The sequence below is a fragment of the Podarcis cretensis genome (assembly GCF_951804945.1).
Source record: "Podarcis cretensis genome assembly, chromosome: 10".
Lineage (NCBI taxonomy): Eukaryota > Metazoa > Chordata > Lepidosauria > Squamata > Lacertidae > Podarcis > Podarcis cretensis.
This window is the reverse complement of record NC_137179.1, coordinates 45235458-45260485: the sequence shown is the minus strand read 5'-3', so window position 1 is coordinate 45260485 and position 25028 is coordinate 45235458. Positions and strand designations below refer to the sequence as shown.

The 25028-nt window shown below is 39.7% G+C and overlaps 1 protein-coding gene across 1 annotated transcript; it reads left to right on the top strand.

Annotated features, from left to right (window-relative positions):
• Positions 1-25028, top strand: TBC1D15 (TBC1 domain family member 15). The gene is made up of 17 exons (XM_079993286.1): positions 1-153; positions 6087-6185; positions 6377-6451; positions 8196-8334; positions 9352-9562; positions 11913-12006; positions 12425-12622; positions 12710-12838; positions 14514-14617; positions 14722-14816; positions 17068-17184; positions 17721-17821; positions 18447-18546; positions 20226-20323; positions 22228-22344; positions 23122-23208; positions 23627-25028. The coding sequence occupies exons 1-17, from the start codon at positions 130-132 to the stop codon at positions 23828-23830; spliced, it is 1992 nt and encodes a 663-aa protein (XP_079849412.1). The 5' UTR covers positions 1-129; the 3' UTR covers positions 23831-25028.

The window sequence follows — 25028 nt, the reverse complement described above, 5'->3', positions numbered from 1 at the left end:
CTTCCCCGCCTTCCCTTTCCGCCGCGGTGCGCATGCGTCCCTCCGAGGCGGGGCCGGGCGGGGAGTTGTTGTGGAGCTGCTAAGGAGCACGTGAAGAGAGCAACGTCATCATAAACACTGGTAGCCAACATGGCGGCTCCTGGGAGCGGAAAGGTAAGAGGAAGGGAGGATGAAGGGAGCTTTTGACCCGCTGTGGGGAGGCAGTGGCGGCTGGGAGGGTTCCCTGAGGGGCTCCGGGGATGGGAGAGGCTGCTTCTCCCTTCGCTGACCCCCAGATACTGCACAGTTGACGGGGGCGGTGGGGAGAGAAGGAGGGAATGACTCGGTGCTCCTGCCTGGCGGTGCGGGGAAAGGCCTTTGGCTTGGCTGGCGGTGGGCCGTTAGGAAGGGGGGGGGGGTTCTTTGGCGGGAGGCGGGCTGTTTCTTAACCTGATTGGCTGAGAGAGGTAAGATTCTTACACGTGGAATTAGTAAGGCCAGGGGGTTGTGCTACTGCGCTGAGGCTGCGTGAAACCCTCCAGGCTGGAGGTGGCAGGCAACGCGGGTTTCCTCGGAAGAAAACATCTCTTAAGGCTGAATAATTTACACAGCCTTCGCTGCCATTCCTCCTTTTACACTTTTAAATTATTAATCCTGTTTTACAAGATAGCCGCTTTACACCAGCATTCCCGGAGAGGGAACCTGTCCAAACCTTTGGCTGCTTTCTCACTTCTTGTACTCTGTGTCCAAAAGCTGAGTTTTTTGTTTTTGTTTTTTAAAGCCTATTAGGAAGCCAAACTAAATCGGTCTTGTGTCACTAAAAGCTCTTGAACTACTGTTATCAGGAACCAGCTGTTGCGTTGTTAAAATTTACTGTGGTTGACATTTACTGTCAGAGTGTCATTATTATTTTCTGGTAAGATGATTCAGGAGGTTAGCTGGCTGTCTTGTAAAGTGAAATGCTCTTAAGAGGCAGGGCAGTCAAGAGTGCAGCTGAGAAATATGGCAGGTTGATGACCTGGTGGGGTTTTTAATGTCAGGGTGTGAAACACTGAAGGAGCAGGGGCATTTTTATAGAAGGTAATCTTTCACTACAGTGGTGTACTTTTCACAATGATACGGAAGGGGGGGGCATGTCTTCTTCACCTTCTTCTTCGCTACAATATATCAATTTATTTCCAATTGTCAATGTCAAAAGGGACTAAAATCTATAAAATTCATAGAAAATCAACGTGCCAGTTTGCTCAATTTCTCTAGGACTCCATCACACCTCCCCTGTCCAGCATAATCCCTCAAGCAAGGTGTTAAGACCCTAATCCTGTCAAATCGCTCTGATCAGCCTTTCCTCCAGGCAATGTCAGGTGGCAGACTATGCATATTTGGGACCATTGTTTTCTCATCCCGAAGTGTTTATCTGTGCATATCTCCAGCTCTGCATATTCCCCCCTCCCTCCTCCATATGTTAATCTGTGTAACCCAACCTCCCTTTAATATATTCATGATGTATTCTGTGTAACCAAACCTCTCTTTAATGTATTCATGACGTGTTTTGCACTGTATTCTGGGACATGGAGGGAGTTTCAAAAACTCATGTCACCCCTTTCTCACTGTTCAATCTCGCCTTGAACCTGTTGCGCAATAAACTTGGATCTTCTGCAGTTTGCTCCTGTCTCCGGCTGAGCTCATTTTCCTCCGCAGGGACCCACGGACTTAGTCCGATGAGCTGGGTGGCAGAGCAGCCTCGCACCCAGATTTTGCCGTAACAACAATGATTGCTTTAACAGTGTGATTTGGAGAAGTGACTTAGACACATTTGATGTTGCATTTCCAAGACAGCATTGAGACTTCAGCACACTGGCTTCCATATGTTAATTACATGTTATATGGAGAGGTACTTTCTTTTATTTATCATAAATCTACTCTAATTCACTTCATTGTATGACTTGTAAGTTCTGGTATTATAACAGTGAGATAAATATATCTCTACTTCCTCCATACCCTGCATTATTTTATAAACTTATATAACGTTCCCATTATTCACATTTCTCCAAAAACTTTAAAAGCCCCAAATTCTTTAGCCTTTTTGATGGGAAACTGCTTCAGGCTCTTGAATATTTTGGCTGCCATGTTCTTCACTTTTTCAATTATTATTGTGTGCAATTGTGGTCTCAAAAAAGGATACAGTATTCTAAATGTGGCTGTGCTGTAGGTCTATATAAGGTATTGAGATATGGCTGTCTTATTTTCACTTCCTTTCTTATCTGTAGCATAACTTCACCATTAAAAAAAAATAAAATACTGCTGCTGCACAATGAGTTGTCATTTTTGTTGAGCTATCCACCACTAACCCTGGAATTCTTTCTTGATCAGTCACTCAAAATTCAGACCCTCTCTGTTGAAGTGAAGTTAGGATTTTTGTAGCTGTAGATTGATAGAGCTGTGTATTTCTGTACTTAACCAGGGGTGGCTGGTGCCCATGGTATTGGTGGGGTGGAAAGCAGGGAGATTGACAGTAAGTGGAGCCAGAGCCAATGGCCGGCAGAGCAAATTCTAGTTTGCTCTATCCTTCCTGCTGAATTCTCTAAAGCAGTGGTTCCCAATTAGCTAATTACTGAGGATTCCCTATTTTTCAAAAGCTAAGCCACAGACCCACTACTTTTGAAAATTTTGATAACTCTATGGTAGTTACCTGTGCAATGCAATTTTTTTGAAGAAAATGTGGGATGACCCCTAATAAGCAAAGAATTTTAGGTAAAAAAAAAGACCATAAAATTTGCAGTTAGAAGTTCTTTTCCATTAAAAAGTAGAGAGCAAGGGGAAGGGATCCCTTACATTTTTAAAATGATAAGCATGTGAACCTCCCCTGTGGAGCAAGCCATTTGCGCTCTCTCGCTCTCTCCCCCCTCTAATTGCAAGAGCCCGAAGAAACTGTGTCAGAGGTAATCCCAGCTCACTTGCCATCCAGCAACTCTTTCACAAGTTTTCCCTTGGCAGCAAGCAGGCACTGGTTGCTAGCAGAGGCTGGGTGGTCCATGGATCACCATTGTGGCTTTCACTGTGCAGTTAACAAGATAAGTGAGTCCCTGGCAGGGGATGGTGCCGCGGACCCCCAGCACACTGAGGCTAAGGAGAATGAAGATCATAACCAGTGCCAATGAATAAGCTGGACCAGTCCTAAGTAACAAGGTAGGCAGGTAGGGCTGGCTAAGAACAGACTGAGGTTGGCGGGGCAGTGCCCCTGTTGCCTTAATGAATCAGCCATGAGTGACCTAACTCTTTAAGACACACAGAGGATGGAAAGGATTGTACATGTTTCCTAGTGAAAAACCTTTATCCAGGATGTTATATCGGACCATTGCCTTACCTAATTTAACATGAGGGAAATTATAACAGAAAAGTTCATTTTCCTCAGGGCAGTAAGACTGAAAAACATGGGGAAGGTACAGGTATATGTATAATTTAGTTTGCTGCCCCAAGGCCAATTTTGTATTGGACTTTAATTTTACATTACCTTTCCTAGCTCTTTGTACGTACACCTTTTTTCCTTCTAAATTCCTTGAGGCATGCATGCTTCCACTCTCAATTATCTTGTAATCTCTGCCTGAAATCTTGTGTATATTAGCTGATTAGTGCCTTGTGCTAGAGAATGAAATTAAAAAGTAGTCTCCTACATTTTCTTTGTTCGTCCCACTATCCTAATAACGACAAGTTTAAGGGAAACTTAATTCCTGTTTACTGCATGAATAGTTTATTTAGCTGATATATTTGTTCATATGCACCCACCTACAAGTGCTTTGATAGTGTACCTACCTGAGCAGAGGTGCAAGTGAATTTAATAAGAACACTAAATTAATAATTGGTGTATTTTGAGAAGGCAGCAGAAGCTGGCTTTTCCTTCTATCACTGTTACATTGAAACTGCCGTTCTGGATTGTTGCAGTGATTCATTTTGTTCTGTTTTGTTACACAAAGTATCAGTGTAATGCTTTCGAAGGAGAATAAAGATACTTTTGAAAACAGTTGCGACAAATAATACAGTTGTGGTAACGGTGAAAGCCGAGGCTGCCTGCTTCAAAATTTGTAGAATTTGTGTTTTTAATTTGCTCTGTTTGTTATTTTTTGATTTGCTACATTTTTATCCTTTTCCTGAAAGAAGCTTGGAGTGGCATATGTGGTCTTTCACTCCCAAATGTATTTTATTCTTGCCTTGAATGAGTTGGGCTCAGAGACAGTGATTGGTTCAGAGACAGTGATTGGTCAAAGTGACCTTCATAGTTGAGCATGCATTTGAGCCTTCTTGTACATTCAAAGTTAACAGTATGTATGTTAATAACTTTATAGGACCAACTGCCAAGTCACATGCAGGCAATAAGCAAGTTTCTGGCTTATGCAGATTTCTTCCTAGGTTGAAAATTTTGTGTGCGTGTGTGTGTTTGTAGTAGGCAGAAAGCTGGGGCTTTTTGCAATGGCCCAACAGGCTCTCTTTGGGATGCTTTTCTACATAGGATAGAGGTAGCTCCTTAGGAAGAAAAAGAGTGGGATACAAATTTAATAATATAAATAACAGTGGTACCTCGGGTTACATACGCTTCAGGTTACAGACTCCGCTAACCCAGAAATAGTACCTCAGGTTAAGAACTTTGCTTCATGATGAGAACAGAAATCGTGCTATGGCGGGGCGGTGGCAGCAGGAGGCCCCATTAGCTAAAGTGGTGCTTCAGGTTAAGAACAGTTTCAGGTTAAGAATGGACCTCAAGAACGAATTAAGTACTTAACCCGAGGTACCACTGTACATTGTATTCTTGATTTTTTTGCATTTGTTTATTTAGGAAGAGTTGCATTAATTTCTGTTACAGGCTTCTGTTCAGTTTGCTTCAGCAAAATTATTTCTTTTATGTCTTAGTCACTCACACACTCAGTAGTCACTCACCTGCCTTCCTTCATTATCCCCCCCACCACATCATCTTTAGTTGTTGGTTTCCTGGTTCAGATATAAGCAACGGTCCAGTGTTGTATGCACAAGCAATAGTGACCCTTCGACTCAAACACTTCTCTACGCTGTCTCCTCCAGTGTGGTCATGAGGAGATCAGAACACCTGCTTATTATTTTAATCTACTCAGAGCTTGTGGAACATTTTTGTATGAAGACCAGTTGACCAGGAGGACTATAGCCAATACTGGGTAGAGCCAGGGACAAAAGTGAGTGGAATTTGGAAGATTGTACAGTTTCTCTGCCACCCCATCTTTGCAGTCTGCATGAAGTTAGTTTGAGAGTTGCATATTTTCTCATAGCCCCAGGTTTACATTACGGGTGTTTTAACAAGCCAGGACAGTAAAATGTGGTTTGATCCTGGGTTGTTTGAACAAATGATAGCTTATACCTAATTGGAGTTCCCTGCAGTTTGAACATAATGAAAAATGATGATTGAAGTAGAAGTGGATGCTTCTGATGTCATTGATTGAGTGAGCTAGAGGAAGAGAGGAATTTGAAAGAGGAGTTTGAGTCCAAAGCTTGTTGCTGCTTCTACATATAACACTAAATCTATAACACTAAATCTATAGTTTGTCTGAAAAGCGACCAATTTACCCACACTTTGCCTGCCATTTATCCAGTATTGGTTTCGCCCTTTGTGAATGAAGGTAATTGAAGCTGATGTAGTTATTGATGCATTAATATTTTGATATTTATTTCTCTGTTTCTGATTTCTAATGCAGTATTCATTGCAAATATGTAATTCTGTTTAATTTCCTGTCTGGATCAGCATATGAGGAGGCATGACCATAGCCTCTTGTAACAGAAATCTTACCCAGTTTCTTGCATGATTGTGTCACGTATTGAGAAGAACAGGTCTTGTCACCCTAATTCAGAAGTGGGGAACCTGTGGCACTTTAGATGCTGTTGGACCAAAACTTCCATCACCCCGACTATCGTCAGTACTGGCTGTAGCTGTAGTAGGAGTCCAACAACATATAGAGGACCACAGGTTCCCCACCTCTGCCCTATTGGAAGTCCTCAGGTTGGGTTGGACCTGCCCCCAGAACCAGTTCAGGATATGAAATTGTCAGAAAATGCTTTTAAGAAACAACTTTGCTTAACTTTTTTTTTAGGTTGTATATGAACAGGAAGGAGTTTTCATTCACTCCTCCAGTGGAAACAGTGATGATCAGGATTGTTTGTTATCTGGGATACTGAGAGTCATAGAAAAGGTATTAAATCAATATTTTGTGTGTTATGTTTCTTGTGACTTTACCTTATGCCTTTCTATCCTGCAAAGATATTGTCTTACTGACCAAAATACATAGTGTGCAAAGTAAATGGAGGCTATTTTTGTAAATAAAAAAAAGTAAAACCTTAATGGCATTGAGTCATTTGAATAATTGCATAATTTGTGTTGTAGGATACTGAGGTGATAGTAGATTGGAGATCACTGGATGATTCATTAGATTCGTCTAATATACTGTATGCTAGAAAGGTATGTTGATTACTTGCAGCAATCTTTTTTGAAAGGTTTGGAAAATTGATTTTTAAAAAAGTAAAACAAAATCTTCCTTTGATTCTCAGAAACCATAGCTGTTACATGGTAAAGTAACATAAAGGCCTAATTGTACTATCTGATTGTGGGGTACAGGATCCATATATTTTTGATCTGTTTATGTGATGGATACTTTTTTAAAAATGCTATTATTAATATTGGTACATAAAACTGAGTGTATTGGTTGAGATCCATCTATTGCAAATGGAAAATACGCATAACTAACAAATGGGGATGAGACATTTATTTGGCTCAAATGGCCTTAATGGAGACCATCAGTAAGAATGGAAGGTAGGTTATGACCTGTACAGTACTTTTATACATTTTCTAGTATAAAAATATTTGAGTAATATGTTGTATGTTCTCTAGATAGTGATCAGTGAAAGATAATCAATCCAAATCTGTTGCTTTAAATTACAAACTCATGTTCCTTGACTCTGCCAGAAATACTGTTATTTTGTCCCAATCTTCCTCTCCTAATAAGGATAAATATGGTGGTTCTTGTTTTTAAATTTAATTTAATAGAACTGTCAAGGCAAGGAGTATGCCATTTTTAAGTTCTTTAATTACATTATCCTATGACTTCCCCCTTCTAACTTAAGAATCTGTATACATGACATGATTATACATGATATCTATCATGTCATCTCTTGCTGATCTTATCTCTAAGCTAAAAAATCCCAATCTTTCCCAGAAGGGTAGTTGCTCCATTCTCTCAATCACTTTGGTTGCCCTTTTTGGAATCTTTTTCCAACTCTATAATCCTTTTTGAGGTGAGGAGATAAAAACTGTACAGTGGTGCCCCGCAAGACGAACGCCTCGCAAGACGGAAAACCCGCTAGACGAAAGGGTTTTCTGTTTTGGAGGCGCTTCGCAAAATGAATTTCCCTATGGGCTTGCTTTGCAAGATGAAAATGTCTTGCGAGTTCCTGCGGGTTTCCCCCCCTTCCCCCCCTTTTCCTAAGCTGCTAAGCCGCTTATCAGCTGATCCGCTGATAAGCCGCTTAACAGCTGATCGCTAAAAGCCGCTAATCCACTAAGCTGTCAATGGGCTTGCTTCGCAAGACGAAAAAACCGCTATACGAAGAGCCTCATGGAACGGATTAATTTCGTCTTGCGAGGCACCACTGTACACAGTATTCTAGGTGTGGTTATACCATAGATGTGTATAACAATATTGACAGTTTTACCTAATGATCCCTAGCATGTAATTTGCCTTTCTCACATCTGCTGGACTGTGGGTCATCATCTTCATTGAGCTATCCACCATGACCACAAGGTCTCATTCCTGGTTAGTTGCTACCAGTTAAGACCCATGGGCATATATGTGAAACATAGATTGTCTGCCCCAATGTGCATTACTTTACATATGCTTACATTGAATTACATTTGCCATTTTTTTCACCATTCACCCAGTTTGGAGAGATCCTTTTGGAGCTCTTTATAATTCCTTTTTAACCACCCTGAACAAGTTGCTATCGTTGTCAAGCTTGGCTACTGCACTACTCACCCTTAATACTAGAACATTTATGAACAAATTTAAAAGCACAGGTACTTATACTGATCTTTAGGGATTTTTTTTAAAATAAAAAACAACAACAACAGGAATATTGGAGGGTGTCTATTTTTATTAATCACTAGCTGCAAGTGAAACTGTTTTTGATTGTTTTGATATCTTATTTAGGATTCCAGTTCTGTTGTTGAGTGGGCACAGACTCCTAAAGAGAAGACTCTGCGAGGAACAGAACATCCGAACAGTTACGAGGCAGAATGGGATATGGTCAACACAGTCTCTTTTAAAAAGAAACCACAGTCAAATGGAGGTAAATGAAGAATACTGTGTATAAAAACATATAAGCTATTCCAGTGGATGATCCCAGACACTAAGGTTTCTACATGTGGAAGAAACCACTGGGTTGGGCCCCTTTCCTTGCGCAGCTGAAAGCTGCAAACCTTTTGCTCTGCTTGTGGAGCTCCTCTCATCTGATAGTGCTGATCATCTGTCTGTAGTGGGCTTTAACACTCTGAAGTGGGGTGAATTTGTGTAAAATAATGCACTCTGAAAATATTCCATCTGTAGCAGGTAATGACTGCTCCCCACATCAAATGGGGGCACCTTTTGTGTGGTCGCACGCAGCTCCCCTGGACCTATGCTGCACCTGACAGTACAGACTGGCTTCGCCTCCCCCCCAGCTGGACACCTGGAGGTCTCCGCCTACCTCTGCCCGTTATCCTATCCCGGCTGGGGAGGCGTTGCCAGGAGATTTGGCCACCCTGCCCACACAATAGAAGGCGGAACTTACCTGGGAATTCTCAGTCGCCTCCAGAGCCAGCTGTGCATGTAGCATACTTGTTTTTTTTCCCTTTTGGGTGTTAATGTTATAATATGAACTAAATTAGTGCCGGTTCTTTTCTAATAGTGACAGTTTTTACCATATGTCTTTGATAGGGTATATGCTATTGGTTCGGCGAGAAGAGTTGAATGAATAAATACTTCAAGTTGCATAGGAATATATCAACTACGTTTTACTTTCAGACCATTGCTCCACCCATGTTCCTTGAGATAGGCAGTAATGGACATGATTCCCCAAGATCTTGGGCAGGGGATTTTCTCAGCCTTCCCACTTCAAGTTCTTTTAACCAGAGAATAAGCCTGGTGCTTTCTGAAGGCATACCAGCACTAATAGTGGTGGAGCTAGCCCCACGGAAGGATTGGATGAAATGTGTGCTACCATGATGTTAAGTGCACTTATTCTTGGAAGTAGTTTTAATATATTCCAGTGCTATGCATTGCATATTGGCTTTAGATCAAGAAAATAACATACTCTTTTCCCCATTAGATGCTGCTGTTCACACAAATGGAGAGAATAAGTGGTCCTTCCTGTTCAGTTTAGCAGATCTAAAGTCCATTAAGCAAAACAAAGAAGGAATGGGATGGTCCTATTTGGTATTCTGCTTAAAGGATGATGTTGTCCTCCCAGCTCTTCACTTCCATCATGGAGACAGCGCCTTATTGATTCATTCCCTTAGAAAATATGTGGTGCTCTGTGAGTAAGTATTCATTGTGAGGAGTCTATTTGGTCAGTTATTCTAGCTTTACTGTTTGCATAGCCATCATAATGAATTGATCAACTTTTTTTTTAAAAGCCAGCCAGTGAATAAATAATGCTTCTAGTCATAGTTTTTAAACACATCAATAGGCGCAAGTTGTGATTTTAAAAAGAAATACTAAATTGTAATTATCAAGCATAACTCTGCGAGGAACCTGTAATGTTACTACAGGGTGCATTTATTCATTTATTAACTGCCCTTCACTCTAAGGTCCCTGGGCAGGTTACAATATTAAAAATATACACCTCAAGTGTCAAAAACTAGGGTAAAAAGGTGCATTTTTAGTTGACATTTTGCACAGAAACTCATACACAGATGATTTTAAGATGACAGCCCAAGCTATAGCAAGCAGGTAACACTACATATGGGAGAAAGGAGTGGCAGGTACAGAATCTCCTGAAATACTAAATTCTCCTTCTCCTGCTGGCTGTCTACAGTAGGGAGAAGGTGGGATGCAAAATAGAACACCCCAGCATTCTTTCTCCCTCTGCCCAGTGGCTGTAGCTAGCAGAAAAGCTGCAAGGAAATCCAAATGCAGCGCTTCTTAGTTTTCCAAGAATGGCAGCTTAGTTCAGAGACACTTCTCCAGATGCTGGTGGCCAGGCTTCCGTAAACAAAACATCCTTATTGTAAAAATATCCTATAGAGAAGTCCCTGCAGCCCTGTAGCTGCGCTAGACTTGAATTTGCAATTGACCAGGCCCCTAAAGTCTGTCCTCTCTTACCACTTGCATCTCCTAGATCTGACCCTTCCTGCTTTCAGGACTAATCTCTTCAATGATATTTCTCTGTTGGCTCTGCTGGATCAAAATGAGCGATCCAGGTAATAGGAAATAAATAATTTCTTTTGGAGACTGGTAATAAACAATTCACCTACGATAAGCTCTCCAGTAGTATATAAACCTAAGATCACAGTACCAACTAGTGAGTGGTTTGAGGGGAAGAGGGAATTTCTGTGATGCCCTGAACAAATACAAACCTAGGCCATTGGCTACTAACAAATATCTGACTGACTGAGATTGTTTCCTACATCTTGTATTTAGTCCCAGACCATGACTGGATATCTTCTAACTTCTCTTAAAAATATACTCTAAATGAGTAGGCATTTTCTAGTTGGCACTCAAATCTGACAGAAGCTTTTTTTAGTTTCAAGCAAGTAATGCCTAATTAGAGAATTGAAGTATACAAGAGAGTAAGTAGGATTTCAAAGTTTCTTTTTAAAGACTCTGAATTCAGTTTAATATTACTTGAAGAATATTTCCTTGGTAAAAGGTAAAGGTAAAGGTACCCCTGCCCGTACGGGCCAGTCTTGACAGACTCTGGGGTTGTGCGCCCATCTCACTTAAGAGGCCAGGGGCCAGCGCTGTCCGGAGACACTTCCGGGTCACGTGGCCAGCGTGACATCGCTGCTCTGGCGAGCCAGAGCCGCACACGGAAACGCCGTTTACCTTCCCGCTGGTAAGCGGTCCCTATTTATCTACTTGCACCCGGAGGTGCTTTCGAACTGCTAGGTTGGCAGGCGCTGGGACCGAGCAGCGGGAGCGCACCCCGCCGCAGGGATTCGAACCGCCGACCTTTCGATCGGCAAGTCCTAGGCGCTGAGGCTTTAACCCACAGCGCCACCTGCGTCCCATTTCCTTGGTACAATATCATAAATAACTGCTCATAGCAAATAAAGTGATGCTAATTTATTGTGAATATTACTCAGGATGAGTTTAATTAAAATGGAAGTATCTTTAAGAGGTTTTCTTATTCTGATGGCTTAGCTAAGTATGACGCATCACAACCTTTGCTTTTTGGGCTGTATTAGCAAACCTCAGTTCTGGTTTATTAACAGCCGTGTCATCAAGACTGATTATATCGCCTCTTCTGACTTTAAGATGCAATCTGTTGTTGAATTTCATATCCTCTGGCACAAATGCTGCATCCTTCCATGCCAGCACTGGGAAGCGATAGCATTTATTAAAAGTCTTATCTTTAATAACAGAATAGGTGGTAGGTGTTCCAGGTAACAATGAATAAATGTAATGGTGTTTTGTTTCAGAAGCTAGTAATAGTGAATCCAACCAGCTAATTTCCTGAATAAGCCTGAGGTGGCAATCAAATACTTTCAACTTTTTTAATAGTGATGTCTTCTTTCCGTATATTTCTGTGTGCACATGCACACATATAATCCTCTTAAAATATTGCACAATGAATTCACTTTTCTCAAATGTGATGGCTATATTGTTGAATTTCCCAAAAGAAAGACTCTGATTCTAGAAGGGAAAATAGTTTCTTTTTGTTCACAGATCTCCACAGGACAAGAGAATTCTTGTGAACTGCCAGAGTATTTCACAGTCCTTTGAAAATCTCCTTGATGAACCAGCATATGGTTTATTAGAGGTTTGTGTGATTTCCTATTTGTTTAATATTCAGTTTAATATTCAAGATTTTTAAATGCCCAATTATTGAAGGAAACCAAATTTCAACCCTGGGAATTTTCATGCTGGCAGATCCTTATTTTTCTTTGCTATGTGTTCTGTACAAAATGAAGTATGTATTTGATTTATTTTTAAAATGTCCTTATTAGTATCCTGCCCTTCTTCCCAGTGGGAACACTGAACTGGTGAAAGAGGCTGTAATGCGTTATTTTGGAGATGCATTTTTTCCAGCTTCCTGTAGCCCTTTGGACACAGCTTGTATCAGTTATTACTCTTTGCGTAGCTTGCTTTTGAGAATGAATGTCGTACTATCAGAATTTTTTTAAAAACAAATTTGTGTGAGCCATTTCAGAATTTGTTTACCCCTGTGCCATTCTCAGAAACTGAAGACTGATCCTTACACAGCAACAATGGGAAGATTTTCAAAAGTGACCAACTATATATTTGATAGTTTACGAGGAAGTGACCCCGCAACTCAGCAGCGGCCTCCATCAGAAATGGCAGACTTCTTTAGCGATGCTATACCAGGCTTGAAAATAAATCAGCAGGAAGAACCAGGATTTGAAGTCATTACACGAGTAAGCGTTCTTGATAGCGAGGGTGGTTTTAAGATAAAAATTAGTGCATTGGTAATAATTTAACAGCTTTTCTGGTGCATATTTTAGATTGATTTAGGAAAGCGACCTGAAGTGAACAGAAGACAACCAGTGTCGGTTGAAGAATGGACTAAGAATATGGATTCTGAAGGGAGAATCTTAAATGCTGACTCCATGAAACAAATGATATTCAGAGGGGTAATATCTTAGAATATCTCTTTAAAAATTGTACCGTATTTGTCCAAATATAAGCCGTACCCAAATGTAAGCTGCACCTTTAAAATTCAAGAGGGAAAAGGAAAAAAGACAATACCCAAATATAAGCAGCTCTCTTAAAATTCCGCAGGCACTCACACCTGTTCCGTTATACCGTATATCTATTTCAGCAGCGATATCATAAAAGCCAATTTTTGTAAGGTTTCGAATTTAAGCTGCACTTTAACTTTTCACAGTCGGAATTTGCAAAAAAAAGTGTGGCTTATATTCTGGCCAATACGGTATTTGATTCCTTATTGCTAGGACAGTAGCTAGCAGGTACATGTATTTGGTTATCCCTCCAGAAAAGGTTAACTGAAATTCTGACTCATGCAAATAGCAATACTCCGAAGCGGCTGACCATCAAATCAGGGGTAGCTAACCTGTGTTCCTCCAGAAGTTGTTGGATCCCTACCCTCATCCACCCCATCCAGTATGGCCCATAACCATGGATGACAGGAGTTTTAGTCCAACCACACAGCTAGCCATGTTTGAGAGATAAACCCTTTAAGTTCTGTTTTGAAACCAGTGATTCCACGCCATGGATTTCTAATGCCATGTTTGGAGAAGCTCACTACTTTTCATGTGTGTCGATACTGCCAATTGCAGGACTGCTCCTTTAGTGGCCAATACTGAATAAGGCAGAGTTATGTGAAAATACATTGGAGTGAACAATATATAAATAAGAATTTATCAAATAAAGAATGCAGATCTTTTAGGACAGAAATGAGGATGTGCTAGCCTTAGTTTAAGGTTTAAATGAAGTCCACTATGGCCTTAGCTTTTTACTCCATAGCCGCTGATAGAACATGGGTGTCTTGAAGGAGTTTGCCCTAAGGCTGAGAGGGGGAACTCATGACCCTCAGGGTGCTGTAGGAGTACAGCTCTCCTCTTTCTTGACTGCTGCCTGGGGCTGATGGGAGTTGGAGTCCAGCAACACCTAGACATCGCATCCTTGTGCACAGTGCCACTTGCTTAAATCTCTTCTAGATGGCCCTAGGTAAAGCCAAATAGAACTACCTTTAGAACTTGTTGGAAATTATTTGTAATGTTTTAAGATTTGCCTTCCCACAGTGACTTCAATTTAACCTGAACAGTGTGTTATAGATATTTCGGAGTAGTAGCTTTAAAAGACAAATGGTTTCAGTATTTACACTTAAAGCTTTCAGATAAATTTAGAAAATGTAAGTTTCTGCCCAAAGACCTATGAATCTGCATTTCAATAAGATGTGACATGAGAGGGAAGGAGGCTGGGAGCTTAGAAAGGGGGATGTTGTGGAAAAACATGTAATTTAATTAACCTCCAGGTTGATAACTTCATTTTTTTCAATGCTACGTTTATAAACATAATGCAGAAAAATATTAAGGCGGGGAAACAAACATAAAAGGTTAGGTCTTAATGAGCATCCTAAAAAGAAGTTGAAGAAACTAGGTGATCTCACAGCAGGGGAAAGAACCCCCTCCAAAAAAAAATATAATGACCAGAGGAAATCAAACGTAGGAAACAGTAGCAATAAAATTAGGTAATGTTAGCTCCTGCACAACTACAGGATTTGAATAAAGTTGTTCTTATAAAGCTCCTGATGTTGCCATTGCTATTTTATTATGTTCTGCTTAGGGCCTTTGTCATGCTTTGAGAAAGGAAGTCTGGAAGTTTCTTTTGGGTTATTACCCTTGGCACAGTACTAGGGAAGAAAGAACAAATATACAGAAAAGGAAAATGTAAGTACGGCTCCCTTAAAACAATGTCATATTGTGGAGTAAACTTTGCATACTTGCAAGACAACTGCTTACGAATATCATTACTACTATCATTTTTTCTTCAGAGATGAGTATTTCAGGATGAAGCTTCAGTGGAAATCTGTCAGTGAAGAACAAGAAAAAAGAAACTATAGATTGAGGGACTACAGAAGTCTTATAGGTAATTTTAAGAAACATAGAAGGCAAAGAGATATGTTAGTGATAAACTTTTACTCCTTTTTTAAAAAATCGAGGTGACCTCAATTATCCACCATGTTTGTTAGACATTGTTTCTGTAACAAAATTATGACCTGTTAGGTTCAGTGTGTTAGGATTCATGGCTTCTTTCTCTTCCGTGTCCTCCACTGTGAACAGAAGACAAATATCATAATAAAAGGCTTAATAATGAATAAAAATGAGACAAACAAACAAACTCACCATTCTTTCAACCAGTGATCTCAGGGCTGCCATGAAACTGTATTTTAGTCACCAAATGCCTGGATAAACAGGAATGTTTTTAATTTCCTCTTGAAGTCAGCATGCATGCTGTGCAGCCATTTCTTTTCTGATACTTGTAGTTGATGCAATTTTATTTTGCTGCTGACTGAAATAAAGGAAAGCTGAGTGTGTGCTGAACTTGATTTCACTTTAAATAAGTTTCTATAGGTTGCTGACCATATGCTTTAGTAACCTGTTATAAACTAAAACTAACATCAGACTTTATTATTCTCTGCTTTAACTAGCAACGGCAAACATTTTAAATGCTTTATAACCTTAGCACTAACTCGTAAAGGCAAGTGGGAAAGTTTGAGACCAGAAAGCTAAGTTGTGTGTTTAATGTGCATCACAGCAGGCATGCAGTCACACCAGTGTAAGAAGCAGAGTAATATTTTTAGTTTAAAAGCAGCAAAAAGGGAGGGGCATCTAACCTTTTTCCTTCTTGCTGCTTTTCCAAATTTCTTTCATTTAGCCACTTTTCTCCTACGGACAAGCATGTATTTTGCTACTGAAAGCAGACACACATTCAGAATACTGAAATTTGACTTGGAGATATGCTTTTGAGGGGAGAAATAGTTAATGTTCTTGCTTTTGGCATTTGAAGGCTTTTTTATTTTTTGCCTTTTAATACAACACAAAACGTATTAGAAGTGTCAGCGTTGAATGTAGACGAGAAGCTTTATTCTCCCATAGCTTTACTATCATGATCTTATAGTTTGCACAGTAGGGTACTTTACTCCTGTCCAGTCCTCTTTGCTCCGGTGCTGAGCTAAACCAGGGTTAGGCTTAGCATGTAGTCTAAGGCAGGACTCATGGTTCAGCACATTCACTTACCACAAACTCTTAAAGTCCTGGTTTCGCTCAGCACAGTGCAGCAGTACAAAATGGCTTCAAAATCCTCTCTGTGTCCTCACATGCTTCTGCTGTTTGAAAAAGCATAGCTAGATTTGATTCGCACAACAAGCTTAGTCAACACATTTTAATCAGATTCTAATAGTGTGTGGAATGTTACAGTAGCGTAAAACTATACAGTATATGCTCAGAGACTGAGCAGATAAACCAGGGGTCGGCAACCTAAGGCCCATGGGCCACAAGCGGCCCATGGGGGTCATTTAACCAGCCCAACGACCCCCACCGCCCGCTTGGGTACCCCCGCCGCTTGCTCGCTCAGCTCCCGTGAGCTGCGCTAAACAGGCACGGAGCAGACGGTGGACCACCTTCTGCGATGCTGGCCAGCTTCCCATTGGCTGCAGGAAGCTCCTGTAGCCAATGGGAAGCTGCACATGCCTCTTCCGCGCCAGAAGGAGTGCCGGAAATAGTGTTGGCACATGTGTGCGTGTGCGCACACACTCGGGCCCACCGTGGCGTCTGCAGGACCGTGAACCGGCCCAAGCCACAAAAACTTTGCCGACCCTTGAGGTAAACTAACTTCAGTAACAATTAAAGAAACATGGGGAAATGGAGTGTCCTAATAAAACATTCTCATGCTAAACCAAGCAATTAAACCTTAAAGGCTTGATTGCATATCAACTCCTCACCATTAAGTTTAATGTAACACCACCTATCTAGTACATTTGAGTGACGTTTTACATTTAACATATCTCAAATAGACTCTGCCGTGTGTTAATTCAATGAAAATGTTTTACATTTTAATCAGGAGGTTTCTATAAAAATACCGTTTTCTAAGTGTTTGGAAATCTGCTTATAAGAAATCATCTTATTTGAGACAGGAAGAATTTGTCTTAAATACTCTTAAAAGCTGCTTTAATGCATTTTAAATGACACCCTCTGAATTTAGTTGTCTTTACTAGGCACTTCAAAGCTCAGCACAGTGTTCGAGAAATTGGAAATTTGAAGAGCATCCTGCATTTTTTAGATATAGGCTTAGCAGAAGCTGTTTTGAAAATGTATTAAATCTGTGTGCTGTTTTTCAGAAAAAGATGTAAACAGAACAGACCGAACAAACAAGTTTTATGAAGGTCAAGATAATCCTGGGTTGATATTGCTTCATGACATTTTGATGACCTATTGTATGTATGACTTTGATTTGGGTAAGTAGGATCCTACTTATGTATGTGTACTACTGTATCTGATCTAGTGTAACTTATTGTAATTACCCTTCAGAGAAGACTTGATGTACATTCTGTCTTAGACGCCCAAATAAATTATGTGTTTTACCATTGGTTGCAACAAGTGGGACCTGCAACAAACTTGTTTAGTTTCTGTACTTGTGTACTCCTGATTTTGGAGATCAAATAAATGTATCAAAAAGTTTCTATTGCCTGTATGCTTATTTCAACAAATAGCATATTTTTCCATGTATAAGATGCCCCCATGTATAAGACACCCCCTATTTTGGGGGACTCCAAATTAAGAAAACACCCCTTAGCTCTAGCCGTGTATATGACGAGCCCCAATTTTAAACCTATTTTTGGTTAAAAAAACAAACAAAACACCTAGTCTTATACGCGGAAAAATATGGTAGTTTTGGAAGAGGATGGGAGAAACTAAATACAGTAGTTACTTTTCAGTCTTTTGAGTACAGTTTGCCACATATTACCAGTTTTTTCTCTCTCTCTGATACAAGGCTATGTTCAGGGAATGAGTGACCTGCTTTCTCCGATTTTATATGTGATGGAGAATGAAGTTGATGCCTTTTGGTGCTTTGCATTGTACATGGATCAAATGGTAAGTCTTTTCATCTTCATTCCTGTTGTTAACTTCAGTTACCGTTTCAGTGTAACTTATTTCTGTAACTTCTGTTTATCATTAAACTTTTGTTAGCAATTTATGTAGCATTTCTCTTGCAGCGTAGCAGCAGATATATAAGCAAGAAATGTATATTCCATAATTATAAAGATAATGCTGTGTTTCAATGTTGTAACCTGCCCTGGGAACTTAGGGTGAAGGGTAGGTAAATAATAATTATTCTTGGCATCTATCTGTCTCGAGAGACAATGGAAGAGTGTGCCTTCAGGGGTAAAGTCAAACTGTTGAAGAATTACAGTGCCTGCTGTGACTGTAGAGACCAATATGGGAGAGACCTATTTTATTGCAGGTGGGGCAGATGAAGGTGTCCAGTCTCATTGGACTCCATATTATTCTAATTGGCTTAATTCAATCATTGAAAATTATCAAACCCATATCTGATCTTGAAAGTGAGCTGCATGGAATGCTGTTAGCATTCCAACAGACCAAAATCACATTAATGTTTAGTTTTGTTATTATATATTTGTTTTGATTTAATACTCACTTTGGCCCTCATGTAGAATAAAAATATTCTAGATGCTGTTTCAATTTGTTTCCCATTAAGCACCAGAATTTTGAAGAGCAAATGCAGGGTATGAAGACACAGCTAATTCATCTGAGTACTCTACTTCGCTTGCTAGATAGTGGATTTTGCAGTTACTTGGGTATGTATGACAGCTCAGAACAACTTACCACTGATTATGATTATTATTATGATGATGATGTTTTTCATTTACACATTTCCCCATTCTTATACAGTACTTCTTTTTGACTTCCCACCCAGCATTCCATGACCGTTCTTTTTACATCTTGTTTGGCTGCATATACATTATTTTTTTCACCTTATTTTCCACACTTTCATGTCCTTAATCTTGTCAGCTGTTGGTCACAAAGTTACCTGGAATTTATATTTTAAGTCATATTTCTGTAAATATTCCCCCAAGTACCTCCACTCATTTCTCATCTGTTTATCATATTGATTTCTTATTTTAGTTGTCACACTGGCTTCTGGTTTTGCCACGCGAAGGGAAAGCTGCAGCTCGTTGCTCTCTTTCCGAGGGAAATCAGGCTATCATGGAAGTGGGGGGAAAGTGTGGGCTCCACGTCTGCTCAAAAACTCCAGAGCTGAACTGGATTTCCTAAAGAGCTCCTGCGGCACCAGAGGGTCTCCCCCCAACCACCTTTCACCAGGAGAAAACTTACCACTGTTCTTATCTAGAATCTAGACAGTGTCCGTGTTGGAATGGCCTGTTAAGTCAGACTTTCTGGCTTGTTGTGGTTTACTGAGAATGAGCAGCATGTGCATGCTGCCCAGTTGCTCCCACTTCATGCTTCTGGCATGACCAGACTAAACAAATCAGGAAGCATTGGTTTCACATTACAGTGGCACCTCAGGTTACAGACGCTTCAGGTTACAGACTCCGCTAACCCAGAAATAGTACCTCGGGTTAAGAACTTTGCTTCAGGATGAGAACAGAAATTGTGTGGTGCAGCAGCAGGAGGAGGCCCCATTAGCTAAAGTGGTACCTCAGGTTAAGAACAGCTTCAGGTTAAGAACGGACCTCCAGAATAAATTAAGTTCTTAACCCAAGTTACCACTGTATATCCGAACCAGGGATCCATGATCAGCAAGCCAACAACAAACAATTTCTTCAGATTGGCTCATGATCATGGTTCAGATGTATTGGCTTCCTGGTTTGTTCATCACTCTTAAGCCAGAAGAGGAATGGGAGCAAACAGGCAGTGCGCATTTCCAGTAAACCACAGCTTCCTATTCCTGGTAAACACAGTAAGCCAGAAAGTTTGACTTGGGACATTCAAACACAGCCAGTTGCTTAAAATATGTTTCCCACACCAATTACTTTCTCAATTGTTGTAAAGAGAGTTCTGTGCTATTTAGATACTATTTCAGTCTTGCCTGTCCTCAGTTTTTAACCCTTACTTTCAGAGCCCTTTAGGTAGCAATGATTGGACTCCCACTAACAATTGATGTTCCAAGAGAGACTTGACTAGGACCACAATCTCTCAGCCTAACCTACCTCACAGGGTTGTTGTAGGGATTCAGTGAGGAGGGAGGGAACCATGTGTGCCACTTTGAGCTCTTTGGAGAAGAAGGTGGGATATAAATGAAGCAAACAAATAAAATTACGGTCCATATTTTCCTCAGTTTTTCACCCCAATAAACTCTAGAACAAACTAACTTTTTGTAAATTGTAAATTTTGTAAATTGTAGCCAGCAAAGCTGTTAGATGTATTAATATATTAAACATACTTTAAGCGATTCACAACCAGCATTTCTGTCAAAGATTTATTTGTTCATTTTCTTTTTAAAAAACTGTTTTAGAATCTCAAGATTCAGGATACCTTTATTTTTGTTTCCGGTGGCTTCTAATAAGATTTAAAAGAGAATTTAGTTTTCAAGATATTCTTCGCTTATGGGAGGTAAGAAATAGCTTTTTATTTTAGCACCTACTGACTAAAATGCAGAAAAGAGGGTTCTGGAGGAAAATACATACAATTAAGCTAAACTGAATCATGTTAAAGTAATGTATAAACAGTGGCATCTAGAGGTGTGAAGAGTGTGACCATTGGGCCTTGAGTCTGCCACCTGGCTGTGTGGGTGAGGAAGTTCATAGTTGAACAAGAGGGGAGACTTATCCTCTCTGGTTTGCTCTTAAGTACTGGAGGAGCATTTGTAGATGAAGTAGTCTAATCCCCTGCTTGGTGCAGAAACTCCAAAGTTTAATTTAAATTAAAGTTTAATTTAAAAATTAAAGAGCCATCTGACAGATTGTTGCCCTATCTCTGCTTGAGGACCTCCAGCGAGGGAGAGCAGTTTGAAGTTAGCAGCACCTTATTCCTCACTACCGTTATGTTTTTATTCCTATTCAGGATTTTCTCCTGCATGCACACTATCTTATAAGGTGCTATTGAATAATAGTTCCCAAGTTCTCATTACTATCAATACCATGTAAACTTGGAAAAATGCACAAAGCATACCAAGGTGAAAGGAAATTCTCTGCTTACAACAGGGTGGCTAATCCACAGGCCATATGTGCGCTCCCCATGGCATCTCAATAATTCCCTCCACCATTTGTTACCTTTAAAATATAATAATGTGTTATGGTGTTTTAATTGACCACTCCAATGGGTCCCACACAATGATGCCAAAAGGCTTTCTGTAGGTCCCCCTACAGCCCCCTCAAATGTTTCCATAAAAAAAAAAAATTACAAGTAATGTTTAAAAGTATAGGTCCCTGCTATGATGCTGTTATGCCCAAAGGTTTTTGGATGTTCCCCAAATTTGTCCATTAAATTTCTAAAAGATATTAATTGCTGCCACTCTTGTGGGTTGGTTATGGATCAGTGGAGCCCTTAGCCCAAAGAAGACTAGCCACACCTGGCTTATAGCTCTGAATAACAATCTTAGGACCCACTTAATTGCTCTAGTACCCCCTGATCTGCTACTGCATGGGTCTGTCACTTTTGCTACCACTAAGAAGGTGACTTGCCCAGAATATCAACTGGTGGCATCAGACCCAGTTTCCTGGCAAATACAACCGAGTCACTGTAGGCAGAGTATTTCCTTTTTTCTGAAGTATAGAGTGTATTTCCATATTCCAGTTTTAAGAGTCCTGAAAACTTACTTATTCCTGAATAATTCTGTTAAGTCAATCAACCCATTTATTCCACTGCACTTTGAATACTACAGTCGTACCTTGGATCCCAAAAGTCCTGGAATGTGGATGTTTTGGCTCCCGAACGTCTCAAACCTGGAAGTGATTGTTCTGGTTTGCAAACGTTCTTTTGGAACCCAAACATCCGATGGGGCTTCTGCAGCTTCTGATTGGCTGCAAGAGCTTCCTGCAGCCAATCAGAAGCTGTGATTTAGTTTCTGAATGTTTTGGAAGTCGAATGAACTTCTGGAACTGATTCCGTTCAACTTCCAAGGTTTGACTGTACTGGTTTTCTGATCCTGATTTTTAGTGAGACATGAAGATCTGAAGGATCCACCCAAAATATCTGAAATTCATTGAGGGTGACAGATGCTATCAGGACATAGCTCTACTGTTTGCCCTTGTCAAGATCTTCAGAATGTAGCATGAAATTAATTATAGATAGTTATAAAGCAAGCTATTATGTTTTTCTGTCTAGATAATAGTTTAATTAGCTGGCAACCTCTACTGAAATATATAATAAGTTAGAAAACTATCCCCCCTTCCTCTGATGTAATTGTAAGTTGCCAGAAAAATAAGTGTTTGGGGAGACTGTAAAAACCTTTTAGTACCTTACACTTGTGGCATCATGTTCAAGTTCTTGATTCATCAGCAACTTCAATATTCTAGGTAATGTGGACAGACTTGCCTTGTCAGAACTTCCACCTTCTCATCTGTTGCGCTATCCTTGAATCCGAAAAGAAGCAAATTATGGAGAAGCATTATGGCTTCAATGAAATACTGAAGGTATCTGTTGCATGTTACTCTAGATCCAAATTATGTTCTAGCCTTTGTTTCCTGTATTTGAATACTATTAGCATTTCATTATGCAATCTTATGTGAGATGGAACAAATGTTAATTCTCGGCCACATTTCTACTGTGATGAAAGATGCTCAGTGTAGCTTAGTAGATCTTAGTAATTTATTAACTCATCAAGTTGAGAGAAAGTAATATGAAGCAGAGTTTTCATACAGTATATAGACTGGTTGTTTGATTTTCAGAGCTAAGAGAACTTACTGTTTATACTGAGGCTGTTTTAAGTGCTTAATCGGTGAGCTATCCTAGGTCAGAGGATTCCAGTAGAAATAGGAAGCTCCACTTGGACCTAGTGATTTGGCTTCAGGTTATGGTGTGAGGAGAGGCCACACACAGAAACACACAACAACCCACAATTCAAGACAAAACTATCCTAGACTACTGAGGATTGTGCAGGAAGATAGCAGTCTCTTCCAGACTTTTTCTACTCTTCTCAGCATCGCTGCATAGAGATGGTGGTTTTGTTGGGTGGTTGCCCTTGAGCCTGGGGAGGTGCAGTGCTGAGGAACTACAAATCCAAGTAGCAGACATAATTTACATATTGCAATCTTAACCAGATGCTAATTATGCGCGTGTATTAATCAAGTTAGCATTTCTTTACTTAAGGTTATGCTAACACTAGGAGCCAAAGTTCCATGGCTCAGAAAGCTGTGCATTTAGCGTGACATCCTTGGTTGCACTTCGTCATTCTTTTTGTTCCATTTTAGCATATCAATGAACTGTCTATGAAAATGGATGTTGAAGACGTACTTTGCAAAGCAGAAGCCGTTTCTATGCAGATGATAAATTGCAAGGTAAAAGTCAAGCATATTTTATGAACTTTGCATAAACAAATGAGATTTAACCAGGTTGATAATTATTGAAACAAACCCTTTACGGTGTGTGTCGCCTCTGATGCCTTCGAATGAAGGGTGGTATGCAAATTTAAGAAGTAAATAATGATGTCATAAACTGCTGCAATACTCAAAATGGTACTGTGTCTAGAGATAAAATGAAATCTATCTATACCAGTTTTAAATGATACGGATTTTCTAGTCATCCTAAAACTGCTTATTGAACATCTTTTCCTTCTAGAATTAAGAAAAGGCATATTTTAGCTCAAACTTACATGCATTTAAGGATATGCTTCTTGTGTACTTAGCATGTTAACTTTAAAGAACAGCAGCAATAACTTAAAAGAGCAACCTGTGCCACATTTTTTCTTCTTCATAGGAATTGCCTCAAGCAGTCTGTGAGATCTTGGGATTAGAGAACAGTGCTGCAACAACACCAGATTCAGACACTGGGGAAGATGAAACTGCTGGTGGAATAAGTCACTCTGCACCAGCCTATCCAAATATCTCCAAGCCTGTTGCTGCTGCCAATGGAACAAGTGAAAGTATTGAGCAAGTGACCCCCACCATGCTGACAGATTGAATCTTGCACAATTATTTGTCTGCATTTTTGAAGAGACACTTTATTATACCTGTTTTGTTTCTTTCAAGCACTTGAGGTGGATATTTAAGTTTTTGTTTTGATTAAGCTTTAAAGATTTGGAAAACAGATCATGTACTGTAATACTCTTACATCAAAGCTTTACAACATGACCTAATTATTTTTGTAGTTTCTTCTACCAAAGTAGCCTTTCCCCCCTCCCCCAGATAACATTCCTTAATACTTTTGTAGCCAAGTGCATTTTTTTCCTTTTTGGTAAAATGGAAATCAGATGAATGTGAATGGCATGGAAATAAATGCTTCTTTATCACTTTGACTTTGAGAAGTCTTGAGCATGGATTGTTCTTGGATATCATAAGATTCAAAAGTCTTCTATACTATTTCCTATGTGAAAAGATGCTAACTTCCTAAACAGTGCTTTGTAAATGAAAGGATTATGTCCTTTCTCAAATGTTTACAAAAACACTTGTTAAGTATTTGTGGTTGTTGAATGTAGATTTGCAATGAAGATTTACATTTGTGCAGTTCCCTGATCTTGAATTTTGTAATCCAGGGGGTTGGCTGAACAGTACATTTTTACATTTTAACACCTCTACACTTATACATATGTATGTATAAATTAGTTACATATTCAAACTTGTGAGTATTAAAGGATAAATCTATTTTTGACTAAGTAAACTTGGCTTTTCATTCAGGCAATTTTGACCAAATTTTAATACATAACGGTAAACCTGCCTATTTTTGAAAAATCTTTTTTTCTTAAGGCTATATTCAGGTTCTGAAATACTTTTACAGTGGCTTTCTCACTTACTTAACAAATAACGTTTCTTTGCTGAATAGTATAGTAACTGATTAAAAAAAAATCAGCTTCAACTGCCTTTATGCTAGACTACTTGATTAAATAAAAGCAGTTAAAAATAAATGCAAAATACTAATTATGTTGGGTGTGTTTCCCTCATGTAGTTCTGCATAAGCTCCCATGGAGGGCACAGATAGAACGGAAGATTCTTATGGCGGATTGTGCCCATTGTCCTTAATAAATGACTTACATATGAGAAAACTCTATGCTTATATGATACCATTCTTTCCATTTTTATAGTAATGTGGGATCTGACATAGATTCAGTTGTATTTGTTCCTGAGAACCATTGTACATATTATGAAATAAAATGCAAAAATTA